This window comes from Patagioenas fasciata, chromosome 17, assembly GCF_037038585.1.
Source record: "Patagioenas fasciata isolate bPatFas1 chromosome 17, bPatFas1.hap1, whole genome shotgun sequence".
NCBI classification, from domain to species: domain Eukaryota; kingdom Metazoa; phylum Chordata; class Aves; order Columbiformes; family Columbidae; genus Patagioenas; species Patagioenas fasciata.
Window position 1 is genome coordinate 8,174,783 of NC_092536.1, and position 27,694 is coordinate 8,202,476.

General features: G+C 44.0%; 2 protein-coding genes across 7 annotated transcripts in view; one reads left to right on the forward strand and one right to left on the reverse strand.

Annotated features, from left to right (window-relative positions):
• The first annotated feature begins 682 nt into the window (after window positions 1-682).
• On the forward strand, window positions 683-18,141 carry YDJC (YdjC chitooligosaccharide deacetylase homolog). Of its 5 annotated transcripts, none has more exons than XM_071816100.1 (7): window positions 683-768; window positions 1,980-2,152; window positions 10,787-10,946; window positions 11,637-11,736; window positions 13,141-13,318; window positions 15,448-17,051; window positions 17,781-18,141. In XM_071816100.1, exons 2-6 carry the CDS (start codon window positions 1,995-1,997, stop codon window positions 15,776-15,778), a joined length of 927 nt encoding a protein of 308 aa, XP_071672201.1. In that variant the 5' UTR covers window positions 683-768; window positions 1,980-1,994; the 3' UTR covers window positions 15,779-17,051; window positions 17,781-18,141. The 5 variants fall into 5 exon arrangements, with proteins under 5 accessions (XP_071672201.1, XP_065707686.1, XP_065707685.1 ...); XM_065851614.2 differs by lacking the exon at window positions 683-768 and adding an exon at window positions 1,137-1,155; XM_065851613.2 differs by lacking the exon at window positions 683-768 and adding an exon at window positions 1,184-1,353.
• A 1,344-nt stretch (window positions 18,142-19,485) lies between these two features.
• UBE2L3 (ubiquitin conjugating enzyme E2 L3) overlaps window positions 19,486-27,694 on the reverse strand; it is a 35,651-nt gene continuing 27,442 nt past the window's right edge. For both annotated transcript variants that reach the window (XM_071816101.1, XM_065851565.2), the window contains exons 2-4: window positions 27,106-27,201; window positions 23,053-23,239; window positions 19,486-20,292 (exon numbers count right to left, since the gene is read on the reverse strand). In XM_071816101.1, the coding sequence (XP_071672202.1) occupies window positions 20,138-20,292; window positions 23,053-23,239; window positions 27,106-27,201 (438 nt within the window). In that variant the 3' untranslated portion in view covers window positions 19,486-20,137. The remainder of the gene's footprint in view (window positions 20,293-23,052; window positions 23,240-27,105; window positions 27,202-27,694) is intronic.

The window sequence follows — 27,694 nt, forward strand, 5'->3', positions numbered from 1 at the left end:
TTTCCTTCATGATATTACTTCAGAGTTGTGCTGTCTTCATCTGTTACAGTAATAGTCCTCATCAGTAAGCGGAGCCCTGGGGGAATGTGGGCAGGCTGAGATTCATCTCCCAGAAGGGGAAGCAAGTAGCAGTTGCACAAATATCCACTCTGAAATGCCAAGGGCACTGGAAACCCTTATGGAGCATCAAAACTTTTTCTGTAACAGAGACATACAAGTATGAGATGATTGAAATGCTCACAGGAATTGCTTGAATGATCATTTAGCAAGTTCTCTCCCTGCCCCAAGCATCAGTTTGTTGTTTCTCCTACAACAGTAGGAGTGGGTGAATATTTGGGGATAACACTACAGACCAAGAAGATGTGTGTTGTACTTTGATAGAACTTCATCTCCTTTCACAGGTGAAAATCACAGGCTGATAATACCTCTCACTCAATAATTCTAAGCTACTCAGTGCTTTCACTTTCATTCTGGTATATCGAGAATAGCTTTTCTGCACTAAGAAAAAGCAGCAGTTCAATGCCAAGACAAACAGGATTGTACATATAGCCTGATAGAGAACTGGCTTACATCCAGCACTGAACAAGAGCACCTTAGAGGTTGCCCTTCCTGGAGCTCTCATCCATTCTTCCTGCCCTTCCCCAGCACAGCATCAGGAGCTGTGGAGACTTCCTGACCCGGGTTCACCGAAAACTGCGGCTCTGAACGCACACTAGGTTCACACTGCAAGCAAGGCAAGGGGAAAACAAGCAAGTGGCTGCTACGGAGGTAACGGATTGAGGAATTGCATATTCATGACGTTGTTGGGATGATTAATGTTGCACTGCAGGAACCAATGAGCTTATCCCACCTGCAGCTACAGAAGCAAGTCTCACCTCAGGGCTTGAGAGGAAAAGCTCCGTCTTGCGCTGCTGAGCGCAGCGAACACGGCGAGCCGGCGGTGCAGCAAAGCGCCCGCCCCGCGGCCCTTCCCGGGCTTCGCGCCGGAGCGCCCTGGCCGCGAACCGTTCGTCGGCACCCGGGTCCTGCCGGCGGACCGACCGCAGCCGGACGGGCCGGGCTGCGCTTCCAGCCGCGGCCGCCAGGGGCCGCCGGCGGGACAGAGCGGCCGCCCCGGTTCCCGCAGCACTGCGGAGGCGCCGCCGCTCGCCGCGGGTGAGCTGTCGGCTGGGGCTGCTCGGCAGCGCCGGGGGAGAGGGGGGATGCGCGGCGGGGCGGCGGGGTCAGAGCTCCGCCGCCGGGGCCAGCATCCCCCCCGGGCCGGCGGCGACCGGGATCGCTGCGCGAGCGGCGGCGGCCGGAGCCGCCCACACCTGGCGGCAGCCCCGGGCACGGGAGCGGGCAGGAGCGGAGGTACGGACTGCCCCGGGGGGGCTGGCGGGGCCCCCTCTGTCCCTGCCGCAGCGGGAGGGCAGGGCCCGAGCTGTGCCACCGGAGGCCGCTCCTTTCCGGTTCTCCCCGGGAACGCGGGGCCGCCGCGGCACGGCCCGCATTCCCCTCCGGCCGCGCTGGATGGGGCCGGGGATCGGGGCCAGAGAGGCGGCACGGCTGCGGGGCTCCTGTGGTGCTTCACACCGGTGCCATTGCACCGGGCACCGCGGGCGTGCAGCGGGGAAAGGATTTTGAACCCCGGGCGCAACCTGAGTCGATTAAATCAGCCCACGAAGTCCCTGACCTTTCTGCACACTCCTCATCGACAGCAATAGGAAGTGCAGGCAGGCTTTTGCTCCGCAAACAAAGGAAGGTTGCGGTGCTCTCATTGCAGGAGCAAGCAGGTACGGCGTGAGCCAAGCAGCCGCACTAAATCCGGCTGCTGGGCAAACTGCGAGACAGCGGCGGGCCGAGGTGGCGCAGCAGGAGTTAGTCGGGGGCTGAGTCACGGTTGGGTTCGCCCCCATTGAGCCTGTCTTTTCCTGTTGTGACCTGCAGACTGCTGACTGTTCCCGTCTTCTCTCCGTTCTTTTTTTTTCTTTTCCTAGGGATGACCTCTAAGGATGCTTCAGGTGAAGCTCATAGTAACTGGAGATGACTTTGGCTATTGTCCTCGGAGAAACCAAGGCATCGTGGACTGTTTCCTGGCTGGTGCAGTATCCAATGTGTCCCTTCTAGTCAACGGAAGTGCTGCAGCAGATGCAGCCAAGCTGGCAAGGAGGTAAGCTGCTTTCTTTACCTCCCTTGTGGGCAGCCTCCCCAGGCTATCCACAGAAAGCCAAGCCTGCAAAATGTAGTACTTTGTAGCCCCAATATAAACACTCTATCATAGCCCAGGCTGATACAAGAAAACATATTTACTAAGACTCTTCATAGTAAAACCAGTGACTTGCCAACCATATCCATAATGGCTCTTTCTCTACTATTAGCCACTGCACTACACCTTTTTTAACTCGAGGCAGAAAGCCTCTTACACAACTTGACTAATAGAGTTTGTGTTTGTTGGACTTTCTTTTCCCACACTTCTAAAAGACACACCATTAGAAGAAAAGTCCATACTATATACCCAGACCAAGCTGCTACACCTAAAACTATTAGAGCATAGAAGCAAAACTCTTTAAATCTCTTTTAATTTGATGCATTTCAGTTAGGCTGAACACAGGGTCAGTCAGGTTCATTGCAGAATCAGGGAAAGGTGCGGTTCTGCGAGGGCTGAGTTATAAATCTGGGCAGTGGAAGACTTGATTTTTCCACCCCACAAACCTATTGAAAAAGCACCTCAATGTTTCTATTAATTCTAGGCTTGATAAATCCATTTGTAAAAACTGCATACAGAACAAGAGAGACAATACCTTGTACCTACCACCTTTGGTCCTTCATGAACTTTTCAGAGGTCGCTGGCACAGCTGGCTCCAAAGGAAATCAAATACTGTGTCGTTCTCATGGACTAGCCCAGCAAATCCTTTAATAGGAAGCATTACTTGTATTTAGAAGGTAAAACCCAGCTAATGCTTCAGCTCCAGTGTGGGCAGGCACTTGGAAGCAGGAGTATGTTCTGAAAAAGAGAGCAGCAGGGTTGAGAAACTATTCAGGAAAGCAGAAAAGGAAAGGAGCTGTAATGGTACTAGAAGAACTGAGACCTTATACTCCAAATACAGTGGCTGCAGGGGACAGTTTCTTGAGACTCACACTGTCCTTGTTCTCCTTGAGCATCTCTCCCTAATTTGGCTGTGATTTTAGGGGTACTTGGAAATTGCTTGTAGCTTTTTAGGTGTTGGGCAGTGCAGGAAAGCCAGGGTGTGGTGTTAGTGGCAAACTGGTCTCCTGTTAAAAAGGTGAGAGATTACACAAATACTGAGAGATGAGCTGCCTCTGGGATGATAAGGAGAGAGGCAGAAGGACACAATGCTAGAATGCCTAAAATCCTGTTAGTAAATGAAACAAATGATATGTAAAACATAGAGATAAAGCCATCACTTCTCTCAGACACAGAGGCACCCAGAAGCCTTTTTAAGCCCCAATGCTGTGCTAATGTTGCCAGCTATTTTAGCTGTGGTCTTTAGCAGGCTTTTAAATATAGAATCCACCTGGCCTCATTTCCATAGCCAGAAAGTAGGCCATGTAATCAGAGGTTTAAAAACCATCTTTGAATCCAGGTCATGACATTTGTGCTAACAGCTGGTACTGGTGTGAAAAGCCAGGGTGGAGGGCAGGTGACAGCAGAAGCTGCAACCTACTGCTACAGTTTCATGTTGGGGGGTAGTTTTGAATTGTAAATGTGAATGAAATGGATTTTAATCTATTTCTGAGAATATAAGCAGGGTGACTTTGGGAACATCTATTAGCGCTGAAGATCAACAGCCCAGGTTGTGCAGTTCCTGGTTTGTTAACTCTCTGCAGCTGTATTCAGCCCTGCCCACACCTGGGGGAAGCATTTGCAGGTTTGAGGAAAGGGGTTGGTCATGTTCTAATGCCAGCACCACTTCAGGTGCTGCTAATACACATGCACTTAATTGGCACCTGTGCATGTAAGCGAACTCCTGTGTCACCCCCAAGATATTTGTTCCTCTGTTGTAAAGGCTGATGCAAACTTTTTTTAGACACAGATGTCTAATAGGTCATACTTACCAGAAGTGTCACTGAATCCTCATCTTTTGTGAAAATGGGTAAGTATCACTGTTACTTGACTGCCTTTCCACTGTTATTCCTGCTTCCTCCTGATTTGGTGTTGTCTCCCACCCCACTGTGAATGTTCAGGCTTTGCCACATTTTGTCTTTTATGGGGTGAAAGTCTATCCTGTTTTTTTTCTCCCCACATTTGTCTTCGCCTACAGACATCCAACTAAGCAAGTTCTATATTCATACAATACATATATATACACACATGCGTATGTGCTTAATTAGATAACAGACATTTCAGCCTTGACCAGTGGTGTAAGCAGGAAGACTGGATGTATCATCAGCTGAGAGGAGAAGCCAGAAGCAAGTAGCTTGTTCTTTCCTGTGGTGCATTCCAGTGTTGTGGAATTTGGTCTTTTGCACACATGGTGCCAGGATAGTCAGAGTGCTGGGCTGTTTCTGTGGCTTGTGGAGATTATCTGGGTGTGTCTTGATTAACTGTCTGTGACACGGTTGCTTATCACTGCAGGTCTTGAGCTCTCTCTCCTCATCTGGTCTTCAGTTAATTGGACACAGGCAAAGCTAATTAGCAACAAGATGACTTTTCGTGCAGGATAGTCCTCCTTAAATACCTCACGCTGCTCTGCAATGTTAGGACTCAGAATCCTTCAGAAAGGAACATGGTTCCTCTGGAATTTCATTCTTCCCTTCATTTTCACAATAATTCTTTAGGCTTCTGGGTATGCCATCTGTTGTGCTGTGTTTTGATCAGAAGCCTTGGCAGAAATGTGATAATAGTCAGCAGATCTTTGTACCAGCTCTGACTCAAACTAATTGCAAACCAGCAGAACCAAGCAGTAAATAGTGCACCTTCCCTAACATCTAGGCTCTGGATCATTCACTGTCACAACTGGGCTAGAAGGAGGGACCCACTCACTGCAGGCAAAAGAAAAGTTTCAGCAGAGGCCTGATTCACCACCAAACAACAAACCTACTGACAGCAACTGCTGGAGCAGTACAGAACCAGAACAGCAGGCATGAGAACAGACTTCCATTGCATTTTATTTTTCAGTAACTCAAAACTTTTCTCATTGTGAGGTAGGGACCGACTGCAGCTTCCTGGTTATCCGTAAAATATAATCTCAATTTTCTGCTTATCAAGCCCCACCTTGAAGTCAGCCCATCTTCCTGGTGCTTATTCCAGAGCCTTTCCCAGAGACTGGAATGGTTATTTTGTTACCTGAAGTCAATAGATGCCTTCTTTTTCCTGTAGCAGTATGGAGATAGCAGAAATAGAGAGACCTTATGTTGCTGCCATATTTTCCCTCCCTCCCTTTTATCAACCAGCTCAGTTGTGACTGAGTATTAGGACCAGATGATAATGTCCAAATACTGGATGAAGAGTGACATATTTTAGAACACAGCCTCAGTCTTCCTGGGCTTCTTTTCGGTTTAAATGCTGAATATCAGCTACACAAAAGCTGAAGTCCCCATAACATCTGGGTACACTTAACAGAAAACTCTAACAAAACCACATTTAATTGCTGTCTATGTTTTCACTTCCTTTCCCATCAACACTAATTGCAAAATGTGCGTGTAAATTGTGACTTAATTCTGACCCTCCCAGTCAACATCTGACTAATCTAGAAGTGTCTCATGCTTTCTCATCACCCTTTTATCTGACTGTGAATCACAAGGCAGAGGGTTCCACTGCTGAACTGTGTTTGGATTGTGGGTGGGGTCCAATCTGAAGACTCCCATACCATATTAACTCTTCTGGCAGCAGCACTTTTTGCTGATGTAAGGTCATGGACACAGGAGCTTCAGTTGATTAAAAAAATATAATTAAAAATAAAGTCACATCCCTAAGCTATGTGAAAGTACCAGTTCTTAATGCTGCAGAGGCTTTGGAGTGTTTCTTCCAGCAGAAATAAGTCCTTAGCAGTAATAGAGCAAGACAAGATGCTATTTGATGATGAAAGACAGTTAGATCTGAGAGTTTTCTGAAGAGTGTAAGTGGGGGGACAAGAGTATGCAAATGCCAACATGGAGAAACTAAGAGGTGTGCTTCTTCACACAAAGCACAGCCTTGCTTTGTCTGGCTTCAGACACTTTGATGTTTACTGAAGCAGGATGTTTAGATACAGATATTTACATGAGATGCTTAGTTCCATCACACTCAGACAGAAACCCTATGAACCAGTAACTTCCTCAGATAAGGATATAAACAGGATGCTGAAGGTGGGATCTGTTTACCCATCAAGGAAAAGGGTAAGTGCCTTGCTTAACCCAGAGCATGCAGCCTCCAGCAAAACGATTGGGACTGGGCTCAGGGAATCACAAATACTCTCGCAGCCACTACAACTGCTCCCAGGAACACAGGGAGTGCATGGAGTCCACGCCATGGTCAGGCAGGACCCAGGATGCTGTTACTCATCCACCCAGCTCAGAAATGTGCAAAGCTGGTGGGTACGTAGAGAGTGATTCTGTATAATAACAGTCTGCGGGGGCCCTTTACTGCTAAAGATATGAATGAACAGGGATTGCAACTGCACAAAAGCCCTTTGCCTCAGCAGAGACATTAGAGACATTTGTTCAGAGCACTTGTGTGGCAAAACAAGCTACGTGAAAAGGAAGCAGTTTAGATGATTGTATTTCCTCTCTCTATTTTATAACTAGGCTGGGCTTGATGACTCAGAAATCTTTCCAGACTGAAATCCTTGTTGCCCTTGTAGCACTTGTTGTAAAGGTGTGTGTATATATATATATATATATTTTTTTTTTTTTAAATATATATATATATATATATTTTTTTTTTCCCCCCTGTCCCAACACATTTATGGGGTTGTTGAACAAAGAACCACAGAGCCAGGCTGATTTTAACACCCAGCTTCTTCTCAGTGAAACAGCTCACTGATAGACTAACCTTAGTGGCTGCAGAAGCCACTGGCCTGAACCTCTTCTCAACAAGCTCACGGGCAGCCCACCCTAATGCTCCATAAAGTACAGGAGCACACACTTGTAGACACTGTTCTCTGGCTTTATCAGGAGTGAACCAATTCTTGCTTCATGTCTCTGCATTCTCCAGGGCAGTGGGACAGACTTGAAAACACCTAGACATGGGCTCTGGAGATTGTGGAACAGTCATTGCTGCTTAAAACATCCACCAAAATGAGTTTAGAGAGATCAAGCAGATTCCTCAGCATCATTTCGTGTTAGCAACATGCTGTTGCTGCGGTGCTTTTACTGCAGAAACAAAACTGTTGCTTGAAGCTTAGTGCCAATCCTTTTACTTTTAATCTTAGGTGGAACAACTAGCAGTTAGAGTTGACTGGCAATGACCGGCAGGGCTCACCCTGTCCCATCTATAAAGGATTTTGGCCTTATACACAATCCTCTGCCTAACCCACAACAGCTGAGTTCTGTTCTCGCTGTGGCATCACATGCTATACAAACTGCTTGAAGTGCTGGTCTCTGCTTCCATATTTCAGCCAATAAAACAGCAGATACTTTACAGCCTTTGAAAAGATGTGGGCAACTCTAAAGTATGTTTGTGTAGCAGAAACAATCATCTGCCTTCTGAAAAAAGGGGCCCTTCCAGGATATTCCCATAACTTGACTTTTTCTTTTTTTTTTTTTTTTTTTTTTACAATACACCATGCCTTGGCATTGTTCTTTGGTTGCAGAAGCTACATTTCAGTGGTGAGGCAGGCAGGAGCTAGCATGTGTGTAGTAGTTAGTGGAGAAAAAAGCCTGTTGGTTCAGTCTTGAAGCCCAAGTCTCTGGTCAGGGCAGAGAGTGATTGAACCCGTATCCCAAAGTACAGTCCAACTAATTACTATAATGCTTTAAGATTTGCTCATGTTTTCATCTCCTTGCACTTAGGACTTCAGATACTCTTGAAGTGTCAGGACTGTTGGGAATGAACACCCAGCAGCAGAATATTTGGTGCTGGATAGGAGCATCATCTGGCTCATTGAGTCCAGAGGAAACACACATATTTAGGTACAGGACAATGCTGGCTAGCAGCAGAACCTTGCTGTGCCCACTCTTGTCCCCCTTCCCATATCCTTACAGCTCTCCCAGCATGCCTGCTTCTGTGCATCTCCCACAGATGAGTATTTCTGAACAAGTTTCTCATGTGCTGCATTCTGAGTTTTGGTTTCGGCCCCTGTATCCCAGAGCTGTTTAACACTAGCAGTTCCCCTTTAGACGCCTTAGCATGGACAGTCTGTCAAACAAGTCAGGACAAACTCTAAGAGAAAACTATTAAGATATTCAGCTGGTGTTAGCCAAAGCTCCGAAACATACTCTAACGTTACAGCCAGAGTCTCCCCTTACAGTGAGAACAAGGCCAGCTCTCTCTGCACTTCCACATTCTGCACATTCCTCAGCTCTAGGGCTGGTTTCAGCCCAGGCGGAGAAGCGGCTCCAATGTTATGCAGTGCAGTGCTTGGCTCCTTGGTGTCCCACACCTGTCAGAGAGGCTTGCCTTTTCCTGAAAATAGCTTCCTTCGCAGCATTTGAGGCATTGCACAATTGGAGTTCATTCGATGCTCCTGGGAGACAACACTGAGAGGCTCAGCTGTTCATTTTTTGCCCTCCCACAACACATGAGAAGGAGAGTGCTCAACAAAAAAAGTCTTCCATCTGCTGATTCATGGTAGCACATGAATCCTTTTTCTTGTGAACAGCAGTGGCTGTGGTACAGATAATGCTATCAGCTGATGCTATCAGAGTTTCCTGGAGACATGATAAAGAATCTGGGGTGGATGTCTTCAAACCAACAAACAAAATCCAAAACCAAATTAACAAAGAAACACAAAACAAAGCCACAGGCTCCCCCTCTGCCTTTGGGATCACGCGGGGTACCCAGCAGGTCACAGAACATAGGGGAAGCCGTCCTGCCTCAGCACCCCTTGTGCACTGTAGCTGCCTCCTGCCCTGCCTGGGGAAGGGCCCCGCTCCCAGTGGCAGCATCTTTCTGTTCTTGTATTAGCAAGGAGTTCGTGTGCACGTGTCATGTGCTCAGGCCCCATGTATGAAAACGAGAGGAACATTTATCAATCAGCTATTATACAATCAGGTCCTGCTGCAGAGAAATTGCCAAACCAGAAGAGCCAGAGAGGACCTTTCTCTCCTCAAACTGTTGTGCTCTGTTAAGCAAACATTCCAGCTCCCTAAACACATAGTGGGCTGGAAAGACACGTACTCATTTTGTTTCACAGCGCTGTCCATACAACTCAACTCATAACATTTATGCCTTTGAGAAGGAACAGTATCTAGCAACAGACTACCCCATCCACTTGGAGCACGAGACATGGAAGAGCCAGGAAAAAGGACTTCTCAGTCCTGAAAGGGCCAAAACCTGAGGACCTGAAGGAGCTAAATTACTCTGACTTGGTCCAATCCATCCTCAGTCCTTCTGTCTCCAGGAACTTGGCACTTCACTAGTGAGCTTCAGCACAGCAGACAGAAGGGGAAAATCTGTTTTTCACACACTTTGCCTAAATGGAGATTGTTTTTATTTTCCTCCTTGTGGTGCAAAGGTTGTAACAGGGACAAACCATGCCCAGTTTTAGCAGGTCCATGCAGAAGTTCCAGAAAGGATTTAAAGCATCACAAACTTGTTGCCTTGAAGTTAACTCTGCACCATGACTCAGACTGGGCAGCAGAGATTCAACATTACAGTTCTGTCATTTGCTTAATGGGTCAGCCAGAGGCCAGGGGTTGTCTTGGAGAAAGTTTCAAAGCATCATTTTGGCCACTGATTCTAGAGGATTTCCAGAAGTGCTAACGAAACTTAGCACAAATCTGAGCACTCACAGGTCCTGTTTTTATTGTAGGGGAATCAACACCAGCACTGTGCAAAGCCGTGTGGCTGAGAGGAGCTCTGCAGATACACTAGCTCCGTAGTTGCTTGCAGAGTGCAACTAGTTAATGAATTGTACCCTTGTGATTCCTTAGCAAGGCTCTACACTTACACTGCCAGCCTCCCTGCAGTAATCCTTCATCTGGGCCAGAGCGATGCTGCTTTGTACAGCCTAGCCCTGTCACTCACTGATCATCTGCAGCAGTAGATAGAAACTTGGCTACTGCCAGCAATTTCAGCTGCAGCCTCTTGGACCAGGAAACCCTTAAACTCAGACAGTATTTACACTTGTAGCCTATGCTGTTGCCATAACAGCTGCCTTGGGCACTGTTTATATGTGACAGGATTCTACTTAAGGGCAGCTTTAGAAGTTGTCAAGTAAAACTCCAATGTCTTGTAAATGTACCATCTTTAGTAGTGTGAACAACTCAAGGGAATACCTAGGAAGGGCTAATGAAGTGCTTTAGAAAACGCTTGCAAGGCCCAGATTTTTCTGTTAGTCGCTAGTGACTGCAGGGCAGTTACCAGCAGCATGCAGTTACAGCATTTAGTGCAGTTATAGCATTTTAATGCAGTTACAGCCTTTAGTGCAGCTAAAGCATTTTAATGCAGTTACAGCTTTTAGCCTGAGAGTCTCACAAACTGGCTCTTGGCAGACCGCACGGCTTGTTACCTGGAGATACTCTGCTCTGGTTAGTGTTGTTCTGCTTTCCTTTCTAGAAGAACAGAGATACAAAGATGTACTACAGTGAGTAGAGCACCACTTTTTAGATCAGTCTAGCTCTTTCACTGAAATATCCTGCCTGGATCACAGTAAGGGAGGTAGAGGTGCAAAGCTTAACAGATATTTCATTCTTGTTACAGATACAACATCCCAATAGGCCTGCATGCCAACCTCTCCGAGGGCTCTCCTGTATGTGAGGTGCTCAAGACTAATTCTTCTCTGCTCAACCAAGATGGATTCTTCCATGGGAAAATGGGATTCAGAACAGCTCTATCAAAAGGTCTCCTGAATATGTCAGAGGTAGGAGAAAGCCACATAAAAATATGCAACTTGCTTTCCTGATAGAGATCAGCCTGCACTTGTCTCAGCACAGAACAGCTGAAGAGCTTTCCCAGGTCCCAGCTGTGACCTGGGCAGCTGGAGCTGTTTTTTAGTCCTGGGCCTAATTCTGCCAAAGGCTCTGCAGCCTTTGAGAACTCAGTCCTCCCTGCTTCAGTGCCTGCATCCATCCTGTTAACTATGTACTAGAGGGAGCAGAAGCAGCATTGGAACAGATATTTAGGAAGAACCTAGAGATCAGGAAAGGGAAAATGCCAGAGAAGTGCTAAGTAGGCAGTAGGCTTTTCATCGCCTTGTGAGAGGCTTTTGGTCTCTAGAGAAAAGACTGTTTTTGCCCCATGAGCAAGGATGAATATGTTTAGGTGACCAAAACTGCCTATGGGATATGAGCACCCATTCCCCATTAATTTTAAAGGGAAATGAGTGTTCAAATATCCTAAGTATTTTAGAAAATCCCAGTATCAGCACCATCCACATCACCAGTACCACAAAGAGACCCCATGCCTAGGGGAGGTTCTGGGCAAACCAGCAGCACCCAGTGTCTGTTTATACATCACAGCACTTCATGCCGCCCAGCAAAGTCTGCAGCACCCCTGGATGCTCCCCTGCTCTCAGCCTGCTGACAGGTCTTGCTCTGACTCTGCTGTGCAGGTGAAGCAGGAGCTAAAGGCCCAGGTGGAGCTGTTCCACGAGCTGACAGGTCACCTACCTCCTCACATGGATGGACACCAGCACGTCCACGTCCTCCCAGGTAAGAGGGGCGTCCTCTTCTTCCCAGCCCTGAGCAGGCGAGCAAATCGGAGAGTCAGCTCAGAGGGGACTTCCCTTGCCACGGGCTGCCTGTTTGGGCAATAAACCTCACCTTAAGATACTTGCTCTGCAATTGCAGTTTGAATGTTCCCACCTGGGCCCTAGGGACACAGTCCTGCCCAGGCCCAAATTGGCTGCTTGGTGACCTAGGTCATCCCACAGCAGTACAAGGTACAAATGGCCCAGGTTACACCTTTTCCTCCAGGCATCCTAATTCCACATTCCCAGCCACATCAAAGGAGGCAGGCCAGGGCCAGCAGCAGACTGGCCAGTTTAAACTGGAATGCTCAAGTCTGCAAATCTGGTAGCTCTTTCAGGTGCTACAAGAACTCCATCCTGTCAGCTGTGTTTCCACATCAATCTCTGTCTGCACATCTCAGTGTGCTTTGGAGAGATGAGCAAGTATCTTTTGTCCCTGTTTTGCAAATAAGGTCATTGTGGTACAGAGGTGGGAAACTGAGCGAGTAAAAAAATAAATCCAGATTTCCCCACTCCAGCACTCAGCTGCCTCTGGATGACATGGCTCTTGGCAATTGTCACCATTTAATGCAGGGTGACAATAAACTGTGGCAGATGCTCTCTGTTAACCCCCTTCCCCACTAAGGAAATGCAATAGGAGAGCAAAGAGAGGCAAAGAGAGAGAGGACTTGCAAGTTGGAAAATGTTTAAAATGTTTTACTAATGCTACTAATGAAATAGAGAAAATAATACAAAATATACAAAACCGATCTTGAGTGCCCCGGCACAGCTCAGCCTGCTCCAGCAGCTGCAGGGCAGGCACCCGCAGGTCCTGGGTTGGACTCTGCAGCAAACCGGAACTGGATTCAAGGATGCAGGGTCTGTCACTAGGGCTCACGTCACAGGGACAACAGACAGGGTCCTCCCCAGATGCCAGCCATAGTCAAAGAAGAAGAATGAGACCCTTGTGATCGCCCACTTTTATATGGTCTTATGACATGGATGGGATGGAATACTTAGTTGGTCAGTTTTAGTCACCTGTTCAGTTTGCCCCTCCTTGCTTACGGGACGTGCGTTCTTCTCAGTGACCTTGCATACTGTTGCTATGTCTACCAAAACATGTATCCAACTTCAGAAAAGTGCAGCTACTAAGAAGAACTTAGCTGAAAGGAGAATTCACTAAAAGAGAAACTGGTCTTGCTTTTATCAAAACCAGGACAGCAATTTACCCTCACAACAAATCTGAAAATAGTTTCAGCAGAAGACAAATTGGATTATATTTTCTTACACACGGAAAGGAAAAACATCTCTGTGCTAACAGCTTGCAGGAGACATGATGAGCTGGTTATCTGATTCCTGACTACAGTATCTCTGTTTTTACTTGCAGAGGTCAGGCACATATTTGCAGAGGTGTTAGAGGAATATGGGATTAAGTACACACGAGTCCCTATAGAGCCAGGCCTTCATAACTGTGACTGGATCCCTCCATCCCTGATGGACTTTTATCTGGGAGTAGAAGAAGATTCTTTCAACACAGTGGATGTGTTTACAAGACATGGAATAAGGTAAGACAGGCATTACTCATCTTTTTTGTAGTAAAGCTTTAAGATCTTATCGGCTCCTGATAGCATCTTTTAGAATGGAACACAACCTTTTTCCTTCCACTTTGTGGCTCACAGAAGGTTCAGGAGTACAAAAGTGCTGGGGGCACTGGGTCCTACTAAGAAGTTTTGTTTGAACAGGGATGACTCACTTCTCACCTGAAAGGGATTGTTCTTTTCTGGGTATGTTCCTCAGCCTTTCTAGAGGAGCAGCATTAGCCAGGCGGCCAGGAGAGCAGGAGGCTGAAGTGCTGTATCAACACTGGGATTCTAAAAGTATGATCTAGGGAAAGTTTTCAAGAAACAACACTTCATCTCCCAGGAGTAGTGGAGAAAGGGTTTTAGGTAGCAGGAAAGAGACTAATTAGAAACAAGTGTTTGTTGTTAAGGGGAGAAGCTCAGAGAGCTTGCAGTGCCACAGCAGGGATCACTGCTCTAAGCAAACAGACTAGTTGGTGTCCTGCATCTCGGGGGCCAAACCCCAAAAGCTCAGCCCTTCCCCCCAGCAACACACTTTTCTTAAAAGCTCAGACAGTGCTTTATGGATTAAAGACATTTCATTTGAGACCCTTGTAGTCACCTGTCCTTTGGGACAGATTTAATTTTATTCTCAGTCTACTGTAAAAGTTATTTTCTTGGATTTTTTTCTTGTATTGATGAATCTCAACACTAGCAGCAGGAGGCTGGAATTCTGCGGTGCTCTTTCCTGCCGGAGCACACAGACTGTACCCCAATTTTTGAGTGAGAGAAGGGTACAACTCAGAGCAGTTCATCATCAGAGAGTGACCCTCCTTGTGGGGCAGGTTCAGGACAGGGACAGTGCAGGGGGGTTCAGCCGAAAGCCTGCATGCCCCAGGGCTCCCCGCGGTGCTGGAGGGGCAGGGGTGCTGTGGATCTACCTCCGAGCAGCCGCTGTTCCCTCCTCCCTTCGCTCGGGCTGCCGGGAGGAACTGGCAGGACTGCCCCAGGACCCGGACCCGTGCATTTGTACCTGTGGCACCGTCCCCTCTGCGGGGCAGGCGAGGAGGGACCGACTCTTAGAGAAGAAACGTGTTACACGAGGAAGCCCTGGAAAATGAGAAGAGTGGGGTCAGCTGAAGTCACAGGGAAACCAATTCTGCTACTCAGTTTCAGCATCTGTGTGAGGAGGTACCGAGTGCCTGGAGGTCAGTTCACGACACCCGGGAGCCCAGGACTGTGCTTCCTGCGTAGCGACAAGGCGTTAGCAAGTCAGTTTACAGGTTAAAAAAGTTAACTTGTTTTTTTTTTTCCTAAGTCCTGCAAACTCTCCTCAAGAAGAGCTGAGTGGTCAGTTGAGCTCTTCCTTAATCCTGCAGGTGAAGACCCCAGTCTTGGTTTCTTCAAAAACCCATCTCATTGCACCCTCACAGACACTTGCAGAGCCCTCCTGGGCCTGCACACACCATGCTAGAAGAACTGAGGTTTGTAGCCAGACTTGAAGAAAGAATCATGTTCAGCTACATAAGAAAGAGCCTCTAGCTGGTATCCTGTCAGCTCTGTGGTTATTAGTAGTAATGTTTTGTCCATTGTTTTGTCTTTTATTATGGTTCTTTGATATGTTCTAGCAGAATGATTTGCAGCAGAGTGGTTTCCATTTTATAGAATTTTTGTTTGTTTCCACTTAGTCAAGGGTTAATACGTGGAAAAGTTTATTGTTCAGGTTTTAATTGGCCTAACAGTAGTAAGTTATTTTGCTAATGATGCATTTCTCAGTTTAGCTGTGCTCTTCCCTTTCTGCCAACTAAATGCACCTATAGGATCACAGATGCCAAGCAACCCTTGTGCTCTGACACAGAATATGTAAATATAGTAATAAAATCGGTACTGGGGCTTTGTTGGGACTTTGTGTCAGACTGAAGAACTGCTGCTTTAATTAGTGTCCTAGTTTTGATAAGGAGAGAAAAAGCATTACTGACTTGTGGTTCTGGTTTTATTTTTGTTTATAGTTAAGTTTTACATCCCCTCCTACCTAAAGTTGTAGGCACATTTTGATTCCTAATCCACTGGACATAACACACTCTTTTCTAAATACTCATCAGCATTAATATCAGTGTTCCCTCCTTCGGCTACAGGTGGCCAGACATTTACATAGGTTTGAGTACCATGGGCAAGAACATGTCTGTCAGTAACATCTGGAGCGCCATCGACGCTGCCATCGCGGATTTCACAGCCAAGGCGCCCTCACCCGCACACCCGACACCGGAGCGTAGGACAGTTACCATTGAACTGATGGTGCATCCAGGGTACCCGAGCGTCCCGCCCGTCGGTGGCTGTGGGGAAGGACCAGACGATTTCTCACAGTCCTGGGAGCGCCTCCACGAACTACAGACATTAATGAAGCCAGAGCTGCAGAGCCACTACAAAACCAGGAACATTCAGCTTTGTTCATTCAAAGATCTTTAAGTAAATAACTATACACATACGTTTATTTGTACTCTGAAGATACGCAGTTGCTCACGTCCTGAGAAGCCAGACCACAGTTACCAGTGTAATAGCCACTGGTACAGCTGACAGGAGCTGGGAACAGCCTGGGAACCGCGTTCTCTCCTCAAGCAGCCAGATCAGGGGTTTAGCCCGCTGGTCTGTGCAGCCCTGTTGCACATGCAGCCTCCGCCAGAGTAATTACAGCTCTTCCGATTTACACTGGCTCTTGGCATTAAGCCACCATAGGAAAGTAACATCAGCCACAGCCCTTCCAGAGAGGCTTTTCTTGCCCCCTTGTTTTTTTTTAATGACTTTGCAAGAACAGCAACTGTTGACCCATCTGCTGTTTCAGTAACTGCTGCATGTGAGCGCTCACCACCAACTGTTCCTGCGCTGCCTCCCACGGGCCCCGCAGGGACGGCTGTGCACCAACTGTGAGCCAGTCTTCCAGCGGAGAAGGTCCTTGATTTGTCCATTTTCATTTCTGTCATCAAAGCATTTGAACTTCAGCAAGCCCTGGTAACACTGATACCTTTAACTGTGTTCTTAACTGTAGCCCTGTCACTCACGGATAATGTTTACATGGGAAAGAAATAATTTAGATTGTTTATACTAATTTTCTGTGCAAAAGTGATCGATTTAACAATATTTTTTTGGTTAACCTTTAATATTAAAAATGTCAATAAGATCATCATTCTTTAAATGAAAAATAAACTCAGGCCTTTTCTACTGTAATGCTCCAGGGGGCTTTTGAATTTAGTTATGGCAGAACAAACTAAACCCACTCACCTGTTGGCTCCTACTGCGACAGCCTGCAGGACAGCCCTTTGTGTCACTACTGGGAATTGTCTGAGCTTCCCTATAAAACATCTGAGGGAGCTTTTGTTCTGTGCAAATATGAAAAACAACATCAAGGATACTTTAGGAAATATTTTTCTAGGTTCTTTGCTGAAGTGTCACAGAGTGAATTTGATGGGTGCCAAGTTTGTTAAAATAAAAATCACCCACTGTACTGTGCAATTGCTAAATCACAGCGAGCTGGAGAAGAGCAGCAGTTACCTTGTGGAATGACCTGATTCCCATCCCATCGGTGTCTGACGGCCGAGCTCCTGCAACGAGCTACGGGAGAGTAAAAACCAGCCCTGCAGAAAGCGGCTGCAGCTCCAGAGCGGTCAGAGCCGCGAGTGCCATCTAGTGACTGCGGTACTGGAGTCACAACGCTGTTATCTGATACCAGATCTCAGCCTTTCAGGTAATGGGACTGTATTTTGATAGGTATTTTTTAATCTTATTTTTAACATTTAAATTGCTCCACCTTCTAACCAATGAATTTTCTGAGCAGGACGTTACGCACCTTTTGACCGTTGTGTGCGTTTTCTGCCAGCCAGACACCACGAACACGACAGCAGTCTCACCTCAGTTCTCTATTGCAAACAAGCTAAAAAAATAATTTGCAAATTCCGTATTTTTAAATGAGCAGCATTAAAAGGCCAAATTTTCTTTTAAATTCAAAGTAGTTTTAAGTGGAGAAATGAATAAAGAACTACTAAAAGACTTCTAAACAGGGAGTTTTTCAATTGCATAAAATCTGCAGAGATAACAAATAAAGTTTGTCAGTGGTTCTATGAAAGCTTTAAAGACAACACCGAGTTCAAATTGCAAACACGTTCAGACCACAGTGACCCAAGAATGTCTTTGTAGCAGGATAGTTAAAAAAAAGTCTAAACCCCAAATCTCTGAAAATAAAACCATGCCACAAAGCCTTTGAGAGCAATTTTTATTAGGGTAGCAGAATGGAATTGCATAAAGCCTGTACCAGTACTCCCGGGTGTCAGTTCAGCAGTATGTTGTTTTTATTTTGGGTGTTAAACTGAATTCAGCAAGGCTTAGGGAACCAGAGAGAACAAGAGTTTGGTTTCCTGAGTTAACATAGGACTTTTGTTCTTTGATTTTTTTCTCTCCTCAAACTTTAACTGTACAGTACAGGATTCGATCTCCATCTTCTTTCAGAGGGCTGCCCACAAACACGAGCCATCGCTTCAGTTACATCTCATAGCTGAGAAACTGAACTACGAAGAACACGCAAAGGGCTGACAGCAACATCTGTGGGACCCTCGCAGATGGGACTGGGATGGCTGGTGCAGCTGAGTTGCGCACCCGTGGGAGCTCCTGGATTACACGGCCCTTCCCGTTCCCTTCAAACGGCCCCCGCTCACACCAAGGCAGAGAAACGCTGTCTACAACCCGAGCGGCTTACAACCAGGAACTATACCGTGTAGTAGTAACGAGGGATGCAAACTAGCGCTACAGTTTTGTTTTAAATAAAATTTGGAGAATGGCAAGTTCCGTGCCAACAGACATGATCAAAAGGTACAGTGACTCGTGATGCGGAAGTTACACACCCCAGTTTGACAGGTAATTTGGCATTACTTTATTATGAATCCGAGTGAGCGTGAATGAAACAAAATCAGTACCAACTTTCTGCAAATGAAGACACAAAGATGTGAAAATTTGGTAATTGACAGTGCTCTCACAAGCCTGAAAACACTTAGGAAATGCAAGTTTCCGTAAATAAGGTGAATGTGGTTTAACTTTATTTACCTGCCAAAGAATCTGTCTAAGAACACTTAAACATAAAATTTCTTAGCTCCCTAACTTATAAAAAATTTACTTTCAACAGAGGTGAGGTACTGGGCTGTCATTGCTTACACTAAGTCAGAGATGAAAGCCGGATGAGAAGGATGAAAGAAGAAATAGCAATATACAGGACATTAGAACCAAAAGAGACCTACCGCTTGACACACTAGCTCTGAAAGGTTGCAAAGGCAGAGGCTGCATTAGAATCGAATTCAGGAGTACAGACAACCAGCTGGGTGTGAGGGATTCTGTAACTCCCCACACATCAAAACGATATGTGCTCCCAGACACCTACGGATTTCTGGAGGTAAATCCATCTACTCAGTGACATACCCAAGTCTGACGGGCGGGAAGAGTCGGCAGTTTGACTGTGTGGCAGTTTAAGTGCGGAGCTACGGTCACGCTTTCGACTGGGGAAAAAGGCAGGAGAAAAGCAACAGAGACACAGTAAAGGCTGCTCGGTTCTGAACAGAAAGGGCTCTGCAGCACATGCTACGGGAAAACAGCTCTGCCTGATCAAGTTAGAATGATAGAATGATACTTGCAGTGCTCATTAAATCATCTAACCTGTGTGGTTTTAAAACACAGGAACAGTAGCAGCGAAGTGTCCTCATTACAGGTTATTGCTTAATCCTGTTCTCATACCATTTGCAGTGAGAACTGTACAGCAGCTGGGCTGGGAAAGGGCACGAGCGCCATCCCATAAACCACAGATGCTTCACGTGCATTCTGATGAAAAAAAATGTTCTAAGATTACTTGCAGCGCTGTCAGATTTAGTACTTGAATTCAGAATTAACATTTCCAAAATACCGATTTTTAACTCAAAAACCAGTTTATCACTTTGGTACCTCTTGGTCCCCAATCTCCGCAACTCTTCTGACCTGGCTGCAATGTTGTTCTGTGCACGTTTCCCGAGCTGCTCTGCATAGGTTATTAGGAATAGAAGTGAAAGAAGTTTGTCATCGCATTCCAATACTCATTTGCTACAGATTTTTTTTTTTCCAAAAGGACATAAGCCATATTTTAATTCAATGACGCAGACAAAAACTTGGGTTTCCCCGTTTAATAAACATTTTGTGGTAACATCAGCCAGATTTACATAAGACCTGGACATTATTTCTGATTGTTTTTGTGGGGTTTGTTTTTTAATTATGTTACAAACTGAAGTTAAGGGGAACTTGCAACAAGTCCCACAAAGCACAGTGCAACATTTAAAAAGAAAACAAAACTGCCAAACACTCAATCACTTCCTGCCAGAACTGGGATATTGTTTCTAAGACATCGGTTTGGGGAGGGGGATAAAATTCAATGAAGAATTAAATGAACTTAAGATAGTGGGAACTGCAAGGAAAAATAAGAAGTGACAGCCACAACCTTTTCAATTTAAGGGCAGAATATAAGTCTAAGATATTTCTGATAAATTCTGACGAGAAAAAGAAAACAGCATACTTTAAAGTATATTGAAGCAGTGATTTTTAAACAAAGAAAGCAGAACTAGAACATCTTAAATTTTAATCCTTTCTTTGCAGGTTACCTAGCCCACTTTTGATTAAGAAAACTGTAGAAAGTTAGTAACAGCCACAAGTTAACACCGAAAGGTGGCACTTGTCAATTTTCCAGAGAGTCCTGCTTTACGGGGTGTCTCAAATGCACTGCTCCGATCTTCTAGCATACGTTGCTGACATCAATTGTGTCAGATTTTAGTCCACTGGTCGCTTTTCACCATATTTCTTTGTAAACTCTTCAGCGTTCTTACAGAATTTTTTACGGTCCTTAGAGTATTCTTCAGCTAGGTCAGCCCGGAGGGGATGCTCGGGCTGTGGATCATTCACCAGCGCTATGAGGGACTGGATTACTGTCAAGAGAAGCATAAATACCGTCAGAGACCAAGATGGTTAGTTTTTGAACATCAAAACATAAGCAAAATTCCCCAGTAAGAGCTTTAACTGCATTTAAATACATCCCCATCAGTGTAGGGTCTTTTCAAAAGCAGAGCATGAATAAGCTACAGCAATATGCTAAAATTCTGTTCAGTGCCTGTGAATGAACACCAGAAAATCGTATTTGTAAACAAAATCAACTTAAATAGACTAAAACGCACTACAAATCATCTCCCATGTAACTGGCATCCTATCTGAAATACTCTCCCTATGGCTAAGAAAGAAACTGTCACAGTCAAGTTCACCTAAAAGGAATTGAGTAAAGATGGAATTTCCATCATGAAACATTTTTTCCTAACACCTGTGACAATGATGCAGTTGTAACTGTGCCTGTTTTTGGAAACTAATTTTTTCAACTGATTTTTCTATGACTTACTCCCCTATAAACAGCAGACAGTTCTTCCTGTTATTCTAAACCACCAAATACATCCACTGGTAGCAACACACCGGGCAAACAAACAGATAAGAACTGCCAGGTGCTTTTCACTCCACTATTTACAGCCATTTCATCAATGTTCCCCTGTGACTTTCAAATGAAATGTCATTGCTAAAATAACTGAACCGTGCTTGACAATCACGCAGTGAACCTCGCACACTACAATGACATTTATTGCTGCATTTTCCTCACATGCTCACAACCATTTAAAGCCAGACAGGTCACAGCAAGTAGTTCTCATATCTATCCCTGAAAAGTAAAAGCAGAACTGGGCAAGTCTACAGAAGGCAGGGACACAGAAAAAGCATTTCACTGTACAACGATATTAATAATATTCTGTTTGCGCTAAGTTTGGACTACGCAGAGTAATACAAAGCAGCACCCCAAGAGTTTTTAAAGCAAGTACAGCAAAACTCTGTTAACTTCACGCGTTGCACACCGGAACACACAGAACACACCTGACACCTACAGCAGCAGGGAGTGCACAGCTCAGCGGAAAGCCAGAGTCTGGTGTTTGTTCTGAAACTGCTACTTAGCAGTTGAACTGGATTCTCCCTAATCTTGCAATGTAAGTTCTTACAACACTTGTCACTCCAGTAGATGGTACAAGAGCAGAGTGGCTTCTGCCAGAGTATCAGTGTGTCCACCCTCACCTGACAGGAACGGGAAACATTCCTCACAACAAATACTCAAAATCCAGAGAAATATGCCTGTCGCTATAATGCTAAACAGGAACATTTCCTGCTACAAATCAGAGCTTAAGCTGCAACAAGCTATCTAAGGAATGCAGAATTGATGCTACTGTACTCCACAGTCACCTTCCTATGACAACGGCCATCATATTGACGACTACTTGTGAAACCAGCATCAATAATGTAAGTGACAATCCCTTTTTCCTCAGTAAAACATGCTAAAACATTGCAGAAAAAGCATTACTGTGTTATTAAGGTTATTTAGCACAAAAACCATAAAAAAATTAGGCTTGTCACAAAAGGAGTTGCCTCAATATCCACAGCATTTTAAAACTACCCTGTCACAACATTCTGTTGTAATATTAAGCATAAATTAATAAAAAGTACAGCAGTGAGATGCACATCTAGTACATGAAAGGTGAGTTAATGATTTATGATGAACCTAACCTCCCCACTTTCTTGACACCTGACTGATCAAATCCATCACTTTGATGCTGCACTAAAGCTGCATTATTTACTTGAGAAAGGCACAAGCAGCAAACAGACTGAAGTTTATTTTTTAGTGGAGAAGAGTTCTGGAGAAAAAGGAATAGACACTTATGTAGGGTTGTGATTATCCTGCTGCACGTTGATACAATGGTGCAGTAACAACAGAGGCTGACACTAAAATGCTGAGGAAAAAAAAGATGCAAGACCACAAAACAGAAGAAATGGAGATATTTGCAATTTTTTGGCATCCAGGGTTTGTTCCAAATTCTGATTTTAGTGCAGTTTTCATTCACTCTCTCAGATAAAAAGGGAATTGCTGTGTCTCAGGGACACACTCTTTCCTGCAAATTAATAATCGCCTGCCAGAAAACACGAAATTCTCACACCAAAAACTAATGGAAGCAACAGCAAAGTAAAAAACCTACTCGGATCACCGTCTGCTACAGAACCTGATGGAACTTTTTCCTTAAAATATCCATATTATTATCCAAAGCCAATCTACACAGTGTCACAGCAGCGATGTTTTAAGATCTAAGAGTTACTTCGTGTTACGATTTCATGTTTCGTTTATGACTCCTTAGATATTTCAAACCATATGTTCAAATCACTGAACCACATGGCGAAGATGATAAAATATACAGAGCCTTGAGGTTTTAGACCCTTTCTTTCCAACATCCAGGAAGGTACTGAACATGTCTAGGTTATCAAGTCACTGTTTACAAAGAAACAAAATAACACCCCCCCAAAATTACCACCAGAATTTTAAAGTATGGTGAGGACACCGCCTTAATAAACTCTTCAGTTGGGAAGAGTTCTGTGGTTTCGCGGGCTGGAAATGCTACGTGTCAGTGTTGTTACTTTAGCTTCCAATAACAAAATGAGATTCCAGAAGAGTTGCACACTGTGCTCACAACATGTGATTCGTGACACAAACCTTACGACAATGAACGCAGCGTAAGAGCAGTGACCAGCTGAGAAGCTGAAGAGCTATTAGCTTTAAATTGAAACACAATACAGAGTTTCTTGATATCCATTTCTTTCTCCACACGGACTCCTACCTTGGTCAGTTTTGGTTGCTGGCTTCCAGTTTTCAGCACTAATTACTGGCAGACAAACCTGCCCCTTTTCATCGATGTTAGGGTGATAGATCTTTGTTTTAAATGTAATCTTAGGAGGTTTGAATGGATATTCTGCTGGGAAGTTGATTTCGATTCTGAAGGCTCCTTTATCATATGGAGGATTGTCCTACAACAAGAAGGCAGAAAGTCAATAATCTGGCATATTCTTACAGATACAACTAAGAAATGCACGCTCCAGGCTTTGATCTATCAAATGACCTCTTTAAAGGCCCTTTCTTCCACCACATACTGCCACGTCTGCGCGTCACGAAACAGCCAAATCTCTTGGGTAAGAGAGAGGCAACACAACCTCTACAACATTTCTATTTACCCTGGAAAAACAGATTACGGTTGTTCTGAAGCTGGCTGACATTTCTGCTGGTAAGAAAGCACCCAATCCCATTTACTCCAGCCTCAAGGTCCTATCTATTAAGTAGTTTTACTCCCAACTTTGTATTTCAAAAACCATTGTAAACCCTTTCTGAGATACAAGCAGGAAACCTGACAAGGAAAATGGGTTTCTCTAAACCTACTTATTTTATGTGTCTCACAACACGGTGGTATGAACAGCAAAGCAATTTGATTTGTCAGATCCCCCTATATGTTCCAAGAACATTTTTGTGCTGACTACACAAAACTCTGCTGAGCATTCATTGGTACTAAAGATAGACATTCACTGCGCCTGCTGATGAGAACGTTCGGAATTGGTATGCAGTTCCAGCACCCACTCTTATCAGATCATTTCTGAAGGAGCCTGATGAGAGAACCGTGAAGTAAGCAAGGTAGCTCTTCATGCTAAACCAAAATGTGATGCCCAGAATCTCATTTGGAAAACCCGTTAAGGCTATTGATACTGCTTCAAATATTAACCGTAGAAGAAAGAAGAAAAGTAAACCATTGCTACATTTAAATCTTATGAAAATACCACTCTGCATTGAAAACAGTAACTATGGCATGAAGCCCTTCCAAACGCTCCGGGAACAAGAATTAAAAGATGAGAGTTTCCAGTTGGTTTAAAGCACAATCACACACATTCTTCATTAGCAACCAGACCATTCTCTGCAATCAAACCCACTCCAGAAGTCAAAAAAGGTTTACCAATATTTGGGTGCGGGGAGCATTCTATTAAAGTATTATTCAACAGAAAACATTTAATTTTAGTTTCATCCATATGCAGAAGTCAGGTTGTGTGGTTCTAAGAAACACAGCACAATTTCTGTAGTCGAGGGAAGAGGTAACTAGAGTGGTTTTAAAAGTCACTTTTTATCCAAACAGTCCTGAAAACTTTGGAAATTTAACAAATAACTTTTGGTGGTGGTGACAACGTAAGCAGCGAGTGCCCCTTCCCCAGAGCTCGCTGGTTCTTGCCTCCCTCACACGCTGGAATTTGTGAGGATGTTCAGTCAACTGGAACTAGCTTAAAAATGTCCAATTTCTGCTTGACTCTCAGCCAGAACACGATAAATCACCAATAAATTGAACCAGAAATGTACGCAAAGGGCTGCTTATGTTTTAAGTAGACAAAACACAGAATATTCAAGCAATTCATTTCCAATTATTTGTTATTTTGGCACTGAGAGGGAGAAAAGCAGAATTCTAAGTACTGGAACACAAGTGACAAACACGCCTCACGTTCACCTGGAATATTCCTGCTCTGCAGAAGTGTGTCCATAGCAAGCACTTCTGATTGAGTGAAATGAAATTCATGGTACACCAACTCCACCCCTTACAAGAATGAGGAGCCCGGCATAGCTGGTCTCATTTGAGAGTTGAAATCAAACAAATAGCATACCTTTTCAACACTAAGCACATAAACTACCTTATTCTACAATTTAGAAAAGGAAAATAAGTTGACAAGTTGTCTTCAATTTGCTTTGAGTGAGCAAACACCCTTAAAAACTACTAGATGTTCCAAAGAACAAAATATGCTACATACAACAAAAAATTTTTAAGCAGTATCTTTCACAATAATTCTGTATGAACACTTTAAAATATTAACCTTCGTATCTTTCACACCTGCATTAAGAAGGTGACCTAACTAATAGCTGGTTATAGAGTTTAATGATCAATAACTGGTCAGTCCTATTAAAGTATGAGTAATATGTCTTTAAACTCCAAGCAAGGACGTTTTCCAAAACGGAAGCAGCAGGTAAAACTTCAAAAACGCAGCAAAAAAATTTAACTTGTGACCAGCCTGTATGCCACATTTTTAAGTCATCATCTTCAGCATTGCAATAGCTAAAACAATTATGCTACTACTAAAGCATCTTCTACAGCATATCCTCAAAACAATAAACTATGCTGCTCTTTGAACATGTACACTTTATTAATTACTATAGGAAGCATAATCTCATGACAAAATTCCCTCTTAACTATACTGGTAGTGAATTTGAGGTCATTTCCCTTGAAATGGGACACGTTACGACCCCAAAGGCAGGTACGAAGCACCGCAGTTCAGTGCCTCAGCGTTCAAACATCTGTGAGGTTGTGAACCTCTGCAAAACAAACACTCGGCTCATACTCTGGTGAGCAAAAACGGTTAAAAATAGATGCTGTACACCACATATTGGTGTTATTAGCAGGAATAAACATGTATTTTTGTGTTTTGCTTTATTAGTCATATTTACCCACCTTATACTGCTTCAAAGTATTATGAAAGCAGTAAACTGCTACACACGAGCCACAAATATCAGAGTAGCTTATTAAAGCATATTCTTTCTCAGATCTGTCAAATTTTAATGTCAAATCCTGCCTGCTTTATTTGCAAGAGCAGCCTCAACCACTCAAAGGAATTACTTGCAGGAACATAAGTAAACAGCATAAACTAAATGTATGTAAAGTGCCTCTGTGATGTGAGTTGGGGAATGGCCTCCAAGTGCCAAAGCAGAGGCGCTGCTGCAGAGATGTCCCCAAGGCTTTTTATTGTAAGACAGATTTACACTGGCCTGGGGACCAAAGGCAAAGCAGGACTGCTGGCTTGGTGGCGCAGCCCCTGTTGCTGCAGATTTCAAAGCAGCTCATGTACCGCAGGGAGCAGGGGCCACAGCAATGGAGAACGAAGGAGGTGAAAACCCAAGTGACGATAACCAAGGAATTCACTATGCTGTGTTTCCGGCTTTCCCTTCGTAACAATTCCCTTTCTATTTGACTAATACAGTGGTTATCTACTTAAATATTTTCTTAAAAGACTGTAATGCTTTTAAAAAATAAGTGTGGGGTTTTGTTTTCTTTGCATTAGTTAATACCTAGATAGAGAGACTTTGTTTTAAAGAGCTCACTTGTGAAAATCCAAACCTTTTCCTTGCATCAAACTTTTTCCAATACTCAATTTTATCCTAGAAATAAATGTAGTCGATTTAAAAAAAAAAAATCTATTAAGGAGTAAACAAAATATTTTATACCTTGACTTTTTTTTCCTATGATGATGTAGATTTTGTACTTTAAGCTAAATGTAGCTACAAACTTCATCGGCTTCCCTCCTCCAACACCTCTCCCAGGTAACCCAGCGCCACCCGAGCCCCCCGGCCGCACACCCCGGCAGGTATCGATCAGAGCAGTCTAGAACAACTCTCCATTACACACCGATTTCAGATTAGTTATAAGAACCACCTACTAACATTATCAGACTTTGATAAAACAAAACACAAGAGACACTCAAATAAAATGGGACAGGAAGGTTAAATTATTTGCCCAAGATTACACAAGATGTCTGAAGAGAGGCAAGAATTAAATCTGGGACCACACTTGACTGCCTAAAGTATGTTTAAGATGCTGCAGTATGATCTATATAAACTTACATTATATTATAAACAACTAGCTTCTGCACAAACCCACAACTCTGAAAGCCAGGTTTTATAAGAAGAAAATATTTTGTCAGGGTGCAAAATGTATCTAACAGTCACCAGCAGCACTACTGGACTGTGGATTTGTGAGATATAAATGATCCTCATTTTATTTTAAAGCTTACTAGAATAAGGAGTAGTTTATACTCACAGGAACAATAAGCCCTTGCCAGGTCAATAAATTAGCTTCATCAACCTGGATATTACGGAAGTTTTTCATTCCACACTTGCGGATTTCTTCAAGCTCCTGAAAAGCAAACAAAGTGTAAGTTAATATCAGCATTAAGCAAGACGCTCATATTCATTTTTCAAAATGTTTAGAGGTCTACGTGGGTTTCTTTAATGTTAATGTTTGAGGTTTTAGTGGTGGCAACCCACACAAATAAGAAAGAAAACTTTGCACCTCTGAGAAGTAAAATTCTCTGAAACAAGGTATTTAAAAAGCCTTATTTTTTTGGATGTCATGAAAATACAAAAATGCCTTGTTACTAATGTCATTACACACACAATGAAGTACAAGTATTAAAAACGTACATTTAAAAATGTTTCTATATCTCAAATGCAAATCAGTGCCTTTGGTAACAGACTATTGATAACTCTGTGAAGCACAAAACAAAGTACACCTTAGAACTTGTCTGAAGGAATATAGTGATTTGGAAGAATGATTTCATCAGAGTTTTAAACATGGATAAAGTCACTGAACAGACTAATTATTTCAACTGAAAAATAATTAATACCTG